We start from the raw sequence: 9,221 nt of genomic DNA on the forward strand, positions 1-9,221 counted from the left end.
AGCGGACAGTCATGGACCCCAGCCACTCTCCAAAGCAAACGGGATCTGACCTTCCCTTTTGTAAACGCAACGGAAACCAATTTACATGGAGAAAAATCAAATATTCATGAACTGCAGGCTTAGGATCTCAATACAAAGACTTTAAAGAAGTTGGCAGATGGGTAGCTGCTGCGGTGACGGCCCTGCGGGAGCAGAAACGCTCTCTGAGGTCTGAGAGAAACCAGTCGACAGTGTGTCACTGCTTAACCAGCCTGCACGTGGACCACCACCCTCTGGGGGCTCGGGTTGTGCATTCAGTGTGGTACTGAGTTTGCCCCTGGAAAGGAGGCCCCTGGAATTATCCAGTCATTGACACCTGTTGGCCTCTCTGTTATGATAGCTTCCTGGCCCTTCTCTGCCCAGCAAACTCTTACTCATATTTTAAGACTCTGCTCAGCCTCTTCCATAACCTTGTCCCAGCTCCCAGACAGGGATTCCTGCCTCTTCAAGGCTCTGTAGATGAAAGCACTCGGTAGGTCTTCTGTCATCCTCTCTCGGTGCTGGAGTAGAATTGTGCCTTCATCTAATGTCCTCAAGTAGTCTGTCAGTTCTAAGAGGTATTCACTTTGATATCCTGCCCCTTCAGTCTGTAATGGAGCCTAGCTCAGGATGCTCTGTAAAGCACTGTTGAATGAATGTAAAACTCTTGATCCCTCTCATGAGGCTGCAGTAGTAAATAAGGTAATAAAGCTGTGAGCGTTTATCTGGGCTTGGAACAGTCACAGAGAATTGTACATATTTACTGTTTCAATCAATTATCACTCTTTCTGGTTAATCAAGGGGGATTAACAGTGGGAAATTGGCCATGATTAGTACTCAAGTGCTCCTTAAACACTCCTGTCCATTGAGCTGTTAAGAATGCAACCATTCATTAGGTTTTTCATTAAATATTTTCAACACTTCTTCAATCTGCATATTTAGATGATTGATTTACATGATTGCACAATTATTACAGAAGAAATTGATCATTTTTGTTGAACAAGATGTAGTTAACAGATCAGGATAATGGAAGCACAAAAATATACAGGTGGGAAATTGAATGACAGAAGTGAACTTGAGATGCTCGTGTTCCACTTTGACATCTGGGGGGGGAAGCATTCTCCACTTCAAGCAGAGGCTCGTCTTGGCTAATATAACTGATGATTCCACAGACTACTAATGGAGTTAGAAAGTAATAGACAAGTACTGATAAACATAGTTTTGAAATTATTGTGTCAAATCACTTTTTTTTTTTAATGTTTGTTTTTGAGGGAGAGAGAGAGCGTGAATGGGGGAGAGGCAGAGGGAGAGGGAGACACAGAACTCGAAGCAGGCTCCAGGCTCCAAGCTGCCAGCACAGAGCCCAATGCGGGGCCCAAACTCAAGCCAGATCGTTAACCTGAGCCTAAGTTGGATGCTTAACCGACTGAGCCACCCAGGCGCCCCCGTATCAATTCACTTTTTAAGGAGTGCTGTGAAATACAAATTATTGGGGTGCCTGGGTGGCTCAGTTGGTTAAGCGTCTGACTTCGGTTCGGGTCATGACTTCACGGTTGGAGCCCCATGTAGGGTTCTTTGCTGACAGCTCAGAGCCTGGGGCCTGCTTTGGATTCTGTGTCTCCTTCTCCCTCTGCTTCTCCCCTGCTCTTGCGCATGTGCTCTCTCGCTCTCTCTCTCTGTCTCAAAAATAAACATTTAAAAAATGTTCTTAATTAAAAAAATGAAAACAAATTGTTGTGTAAGAAGGGGTTAATAAAATGAGCAGAAAAGGAGCACGTGTCTTACATTCACATTTACTTGCACTCCCATCATCTCTGAGGGAAAAATAGAAACCTGATGCTTGATTGTTACAGTTTCAGAACACATGCCCTCAAAAAGTGTGACTCCAGGTGCTCCTGCCTGGTTCAGTTGGTAGAGCATGCAATTTTTGATCTCGGGGTTGTTCGAGCCCGGTGTTGGGTGTAAAGAGTACTTAAAAAATAAAATCTTAAAAAAAAAAAAAAAGTATGATTCCAAGTCTAAGAATTAAAGATTCTTTACCTCTTCGATAACTGCTATTAGCTTTAAATCACAGAGGTGCTAGGTTTGCTGGTAATCAAGCCCGTCAGTTCTCCCGCCTGTGTTTTGTTAAATCACAGATTTGTCATTTTCCCATCTTCAGGTTAACATGAGAACACTTACCATCAAGTCAGAATACAGTGCTTGTGGGCCTGTGTGATTCTGGTTTGGCCTTCTGTACTTACCTGCCCCCCCATGCTTTCAATTAGCAATGCATCAGTTCCTCAACCCCAAGTACCAGGCCTCCCAGCAGATGGAGAATATTGGAAAACTGGCTTGGTTTCTCAAAGTGACATAGTAATCAACAAGCACCTTACTCCTGACCCTTTGGGGACATTTTTGGTATTATTCTGACAAGTGAGTTTTGAGGATTGAGCTGTAAGAAAGGGATGGTTCTTGTTATGGCTAACAGAATTCTGCCAGATGGCTTTTTCTGTTAAATTAACACATGATTCAGTGCACTGAGGATAATTCTCTAGGATAAGTTCACTCTGCTCTAGAAAAGAGCCATGTGGTAAGACAGGAACCGTGGGCAAATTCCCACCCAAGGTAGATTTCATGAAGGTATAGAGAAGTGATTTGTATTAGAAAGAAAGCAAGCCTTGTGAACACTTTTCTAAATAGTTGCTTCTACATTTTTCTTAAATAGCACTGATCTTGGGGCGCGTGGGTGGCTCAGTTAAGCGTCCACCTTCAGCTCAGGTCATGATCTCCTGGTTTGTGGGTTTGAGTCCCACATCGGGCTCTGTGCTGACAGCTCGGAGCCTGGAGCCTGCTTCAGATTCTGTGTCTCCCTCTCTCTCTTCCCCTCCCCTGCTCGTGCTCTGTCTCAGTCTCTCAAAAATAAACAAACGTTAAACTTTTTTTAAATAACACTGATCTTTTGCATATTGATCTTTTGTCTTTCTCCTCAAGTAAATCTAGAACAGGTTTACACAAATGCAAAGCGGAGAGAAGTGAAACCCAGTACACAGTATCGGCTCAACTAATACTATAGTTTGGACTTCCAAATCTCTCTAACTTACCAAATATGAAGTTAATTAGAATTAAATTTGTAAATATGAAACAAACTTTTAAAATAATGCTATACGGCTTACCACTAAATATAAGTGCCCAATAGCTTTCGTGAATGCCTCACATGATTTTGAAGTATTCTAAAGTCAAGATTTTCACCATCTAAGCCCCTTGGAAAAGGAATAAGATCATCAACCCAGCCCTTTAACCAGAAACTCAGATCATTGATCCTGCTGCTCTCAGTGAGGATGTTCCCTCTGGTAGAAGAATTTCATATCTGCATTAGCAGTGGGTTGACATGTGCCCCGTTCCTGATACGGATAACTTATGTAGTATAAGAAATGTGGAGGCTCAGAGGATGATTGTGTTTCAGCTGTACTGTTAGGTTTTATGTGCTTTCATAACTTGGATGAACTGTTTGGCTTCATCACCTGGCTCGTGGTTTCGGGCAAGTGGACACGTTCAGTTTACAGTGGCAGTGAGGGCACACAGTAGGCCTCTAAGCGCATGCAAAAGGATCTGGGGCATCATGAAGTAATATTTTATAGTGTTTCTGCAGCAGTAACAGAGAAAGGAAAGTGGCAGAGAAGATCTAAGGGTTTTAATATCTACCTTCACACTCGTCTTCTGGAGCTAATGGTTCTTAAACGTGTATTTGAGAAAGGGCTTCTTTCTGAAACAAATGAAGGTAGGTTCTGGAGTATTTATAAATATGTAGCCTAATAAAAATATTCATAGATAAAACAGTTGGGTTTGTTCCTTCAAAATTAGGGCAGGAACTAGATGTGGCTCTTAAAGTTATTCAACATATTCTAAGGTAAAATTGTTTCTGATAAATGCCAAACAGGAAGTTTAGTTTTTCTTCTGGCAGAAAGCCACACATCCTAAGTGGTGACTTCAAATCATGTGAAGTAATAAGTACTTTGAGTTGAAGCTTTGAGTTCAGTTTAAACTGAAGAAGTAGGCTCTGGTAACGTGATTAGCCAGCTGGGAAGTAATGGCTGTTGTTGACTGAACTGATCATTTTTCTCCTTTCTCTCAAGGTGTCTGAGCGGTTGAGTCAACCAGGAGTGGCAATAGGTTTGGCCTGGACCCCCTTAGGTGGGGAAATCATGTTTGTGGAGGCAAGCCGAATGGATGGCGAAGGTCAGCTGACTCTGACTGGCCAGCTAGGGGATGTCATGAAGGAGTCTGCCCATCTCGCAATTAGCTGGCTCCGCAGCAATGCGAAGAAATACCATCTGACCAATGGTGAGTGGCCTAGCCCCGGCAGAGGTACAGCTGTAGCAAGGAAGAGCCGTTGGATCGTGATTCGGGAGGCAGGCATCTCACAGTTCTGTGGCAAGGATTAAGATGAGCTTTAAATTAACAGTTACACCTCCAGTAAAGTATAAACCTTTGCTTAAACGCCCTTAGAAAATTCTAGTTCCCATTTTAGGACTATCTGGCTAGTGCCTAAACTAGGAACTAATTCCGAGGGTTTGTTTTCAGCTCCACTCGGAGTAGAATGAAATTCTTCTTCCAGACCCCCACTCTGATTATACTGCCCATTAATATTTTGAGGGATTCATTTAACCACAACAGTCATTTTTATCTTTTTTATTTTTTAAGAGGGAAAAAAAACAGGTTTAATTTTTCTACATTAAAATCCTTATTTCCTTTTTTAAGCTTCTGGAAGTTTTGATCTTCTTGACAACACAGACATCCATCTGCACTTCCCAGCTGGTGCTGTCACAAAAGATGGACCATCTGCTGGAGTTACCATAGTAACTTGTCTCGCCTCACTTTTTAGTGGGCGGCTGGTGCGTTCGGATGTAGCCATGACTGGAGAAATCACATTGCGGGGTCTCGTTCTTCCAGTAAGTCTTAAGAAAGTGATTTATATGGTTTTCAATTTTTTTAATTTTAAGTTTAAATTCATAGTAGTTTGCCTTCTTCCTAAAAATACCTTCGTTTAAGAAAACACGAAGTTTTTATACTTTGTAACTAGCTCCTATTTTTCAATATTGATGAAATAAAAGAAAAACTGACAATTTTCCCCATATTTTCCCTTCTAAGAAAGAAGACTCGTGAGGGGAAAAAAAGTATCAGTCTGGTCATCGGTGATGTCAGCCACTGAGGTGAAGAATTGAGACTGTTGTAGTTAGCAAATTGTTAACTAGATAGCTTTTGTGTAAAACAGGATAGCAGCTATTTTTAAACTTTAAGCGAATTTTTCAACCTTTTAAGTTCCTGTGAGACCTCCTGTAGATAATTTAGATTACTGTAGTTGATAGATTTATAGAAAAATAAGTATAAAATGGAAACTATAACAAAGACTAGCCCTGTCTAATGGCTAAATTCTCAAAAATCTTTATATATATGGAGCTTTGGGGCTCCCCGCCATACGCTAAACTACTTCTAAAAACACATAAAATGCAGAGAACTTGAGTGAACATTTAGGGTTCTAAGTCATTAATTACCAGTGCCAGTCTATAACAGAATTTGGGCAGGTTCATAGCACAATGAGGAAAGAAACTTATGTTCTTTATTCTGAGAGCACCTTTATTTTATAAAGTAATGGTGAAAGTAGATCATAATCACCAATTAAGATCACCAAAACTGGGGCACCTGGGTGGCTCAGTCAGTTAAGCATCTGATTTGATTTCAGCTTAGGTCATGATCTCTTGAGCCCCACATCAGGTTCTGCAATGACAACTCCGAGCCTGCTTGGGATTCTCCCTCTCCCTTTCCCTGCCCCTCCCCTTCTTACGTGCACCCTCTGTCTCTCACACTCTCTCAAAATAAACTTAAATCAGTTTTTAAAATTCAACCAGGAATTCAACCATATTCTAAACCCTATTCTTATGACACATTAGTAGGTCTACTCAAAAAGAATGTCTGATCCCTTTTCTTCTACCTTACCCAGGAATTAACTGCATTCCAAGAGACAGTAACGGTGGTTAACAGTGGTTAATACTAGCTGTGCTGGTAATAGGAAATGTAAATACTTTACAGACCATGAACTCTTCAACCTCCTAGTTCAAGATGGTAGACTAAGCAGAGTGAAGGCAATACAAGCACTCAGAAATGAGCGGGGAGTCAGCAGCTGAGTTCAGCCAACTTCTGGAAGAAAGTATCCTGGCTGATGAAACAATTCAGGAATCTGGGAAAAGCAAAGGCTCATAACCAGAAAGCACAGACCAGGAGAGCAGGAAAGAAATGGGAAACAAAATGAGGGGATTCATAGAAATCTCCATAGAATAAGTGGTTCTTCCACTTGCACTCAACCAGGTCCAGGCTTTCCCAAGCCCCACAGGGAAAGTTTGAGTAAGCCTCCAGTTTTAAACCTGTCCCATGAGACAGAAGAAAAGCAGCAGCATTTAAGAGAAAGACTTGCTAACGCTGGCAAAGACAATTCAAGAACAGAGAATAAGACAGAACTTGGATTTAAAACTGTTTTAGAATTAAAGAACTGTTCAGAAAAAAATAATAGAAAAAGCAGGCAGATCCAACATTGAGCTATCAGGCATTCTAGTAGACAGAAAATGGAATTGAACGTTTCCTAGAATTGAAGGTTATCTTCAGATTGAAAGGGTCCACACCAGCTGGGAGAAGGAGGTCGTCCCCAAAGCCTTTCAGGTAACCAAGGAGAAAGTTCTGTCATCATTCTCCTCAGTGACACCAGATGTACGGTCCCTTCAAAATTCTGATGGAAAATGACTTGAAGTCCAGTCTCGTATACACCTTCAATAAAATGTGAAAGTAAAATGGTTATTTTCATACATGCAAGGAGTCTGTTTGTCTTAGATTCTTTGTGAAGAAGGTACTTGGAAAGTGTACGTCAGCAGCATACCGAAGAGCCTAGAAAGAGGAGGATAGCTATGCAGGAGGGCCTGGAGCAGCCAGTGTCAGTGCAGGTGGTTGGAGGGCTCTGAGAGCTGTCTCCAGGGCTTATGTGTTCTGGGTGGTATGACTGAGAGCTGCATTTGGAGTCTATTGCTGTCTAACACACCACCCAAAACAATGGTGTTTGTTATTCTTACGGTTTCTGTGGGTCAGGAATTCAGGAGAGGCTTAGCTGAGCTCTTCTGCTTCCGGATCCCATCATACAGTCAAGACAGCAACCCAGTCACAGTCATCTTAAGGTTGACTGGGGCTGGGGATCTGCTGCTTCCAACATGGTTCACTCACATGACTAGCAGATTGGTCCTGGTTGGCAGGAAGCCCCAGTTCCTCACCTTAGGGCTTCTCTGGGGACTATTGGGTGATCTCAAACATGGCAGCTGGCTACCTCCAGGGCAAGAGATCCAAGAGAGACAGATCTAGCAGCAGCAGCAACTCTCATTTTCTATGGGTTAACTTTGAAAGTCATACAGCATCACTTCCCCCACATTCCATTTATGAGTCACTCAGCCTGACCTACATTCAGGGGGAGGGGAATTAGACTCCACCTTTTATGAAGGGACCATTGTGGACATACTTTAAAACCACCTAAGTGCCTAGATCATTTGGGATAGATTTTCTTCATCAAGTGGCACAAAGGTTATGGCTTTAAACCTGTACAGAAGGAGAGATCCTGGCACCCAACTAAGCTCTATAGGAATGGTATTTGTGGTCAAGATAATGTAATGCTTTTTCAGAATGAACCTATAGATAAGATTTTGATTACAGAACGGAATATAAATATTAACCTTGACAGTGCAAAAAGGGATCATGGACATAAAAGGTGCTCATTACTGAAAATTTAGAATTTTCCCCCATTAAAAGGACTGAACACGAAATGTAAAACAATTTACTGTTTATTAACCTTTTTAATGGCTTTCCTAGCTCATGCTGTAACAAAATGGAAGATGATTTAGACGTTTTAAAATAGCTGTGAAAAAAAGTTGGGTCAGGGATCTTTTCACAGCCGGAGGATGTCCAGAAATCTGAGTAACTTTCTTCTCTCCTCCTAGGTGGGTGGGATTAAAGACAAAGTGCTGGCGGCACACAGAGCAGGATTGAAGCAAGTCATTATTCCTCAGAGGAACGAAAAAGACCTTGAAGAAATCCCGGGCAACGTACGACAGGATTTAAGTTTTGTTACAGCAAGCTGCCTGGATGAAGTTCTTAATGCAGCTTTTGATGGTGGCTTTATTGTCAAGACCAGACCTGGTCTCTTAAATAGCAAACTGTAGGCCCAAATCCCGACTTTTCAGAATTGCAAGTTATGAAGTGCCAAAGGGCACAGAAAAGGTTTTTGTTCATACCAGTAGAGGTAGGCTAAGTGTCCCTAATCTTTGAACATGATCACGACAGTAACCTCACTCAAATGGCTGGTGTTGATTATAGAAATGTTAATTGAATAAACGGATTGATAAAAATTGAATTCTTGTCTTCAGTGGAATCATTACTGCCCCTGGAGAGGTACAGAGCATCAGTTCTCGGTGTGATGCCTGAACGGGAGCATCTGTACTGAGAACTTGATAGCAATGTAAGTTCTCAAGGCCCACCAGCAGACCTGAATCAAACTCTGGGTGGTGAAGGCCCAGAAATCTGCTTTGGGAAGCCCTGCAGGGGATTCTGATGCACAGTCAACATCAGGAACCATTGGTATAGACCTTAGCAGAGTCACCGGGAGACATTATCAAATCCCAAAAACAACATAGAAGGGGTACTGGGCAAAGATGAAAATATCACCATTAGTCTTTGTGGAAACTATTCAAGGAGGTGAAGCTGTGGTGAGGTCTACACACCCTGGTACGGGTGCCACTAATGCTGAAGGAAGGGGCAGTCAGAAAGTGATCGTTTACACCAGGCTGGTGGCTCATGTTAGTACACATCATGTTAAAAAGAAGTCCGGTTCCCAGAGAGAGGCAGCCATCCACCCTGGGAGGGTCCCCAAACTTGGTATCCTGACTCTTGTCACTTCCCGTCTGTTCCCGGTCTGCTGTGCCAGTTCCCAGATCCAGTACTTTCCATGGTCCCTTCTCCTGTGACTTAATCCGGGCTCTGGAAAAGGAAGTCGGGCTCTTCCAATTACTTGGCTTTTTCTTACCTGTAAAATGCAAGCAATAGTACTGAAGTCCGTGTTCCCGTGAAGATTGAGGAGAATGCAAGGTTCAAACAATGCTGACGTTCACAGTCCTGTGTTAACAGAATGCTGGAAC

At 42.4% G+C, this 9,221-nt stretch overlaps 1 protein-coding gene across 1 annotated transcript in view; it reads left to right on the forward strand.

Moving 5' to 3' along the window:
- Positions 1-8,440, forward strand: part of LONP2 (lon peptidase 2, peroxisomal) — a 104,184-nt gene extending 95,744 nt beyond the window's left edge. Inside the window, exons 13-15 of the mRNA XM_058706807.1 lie at positions 4,134-4,341; positions 4,759-4,949; positions 8,028-8,440. Coding sequence (XP_058562790.1) covers positions 4,134-4,341; positions 4,759-4,949; positions 8,028-8,249 — 621 coding nt within the window. The 3' untranslated portion in view covers positions 8,250-8,440. The remainder of the gene's footprint in view (positions 1-4,133; positions 4,342-4,758; positions 4,950-8,027) is intronic.
- The last annotated feature ends 781 nt before the right edge of the window (positions 8,441-9,221 follow it).

Source organism: Neofelis nebulosa, chromosome 17 (genome assembly GCF_028018385.1).
Source record: "Neofelis nebulosa isolate mNeoNeb1 chromosome 17, mNeoNeb1.pri, whole genome shotgun sequence".
NCBI classification, from domain to species: domain Eukaryota; kingdom Metazoa; phylum Chordata; class Mammalia; order Carnivora; family Felidae; genus Neofelis; species Neofelis nebulosa.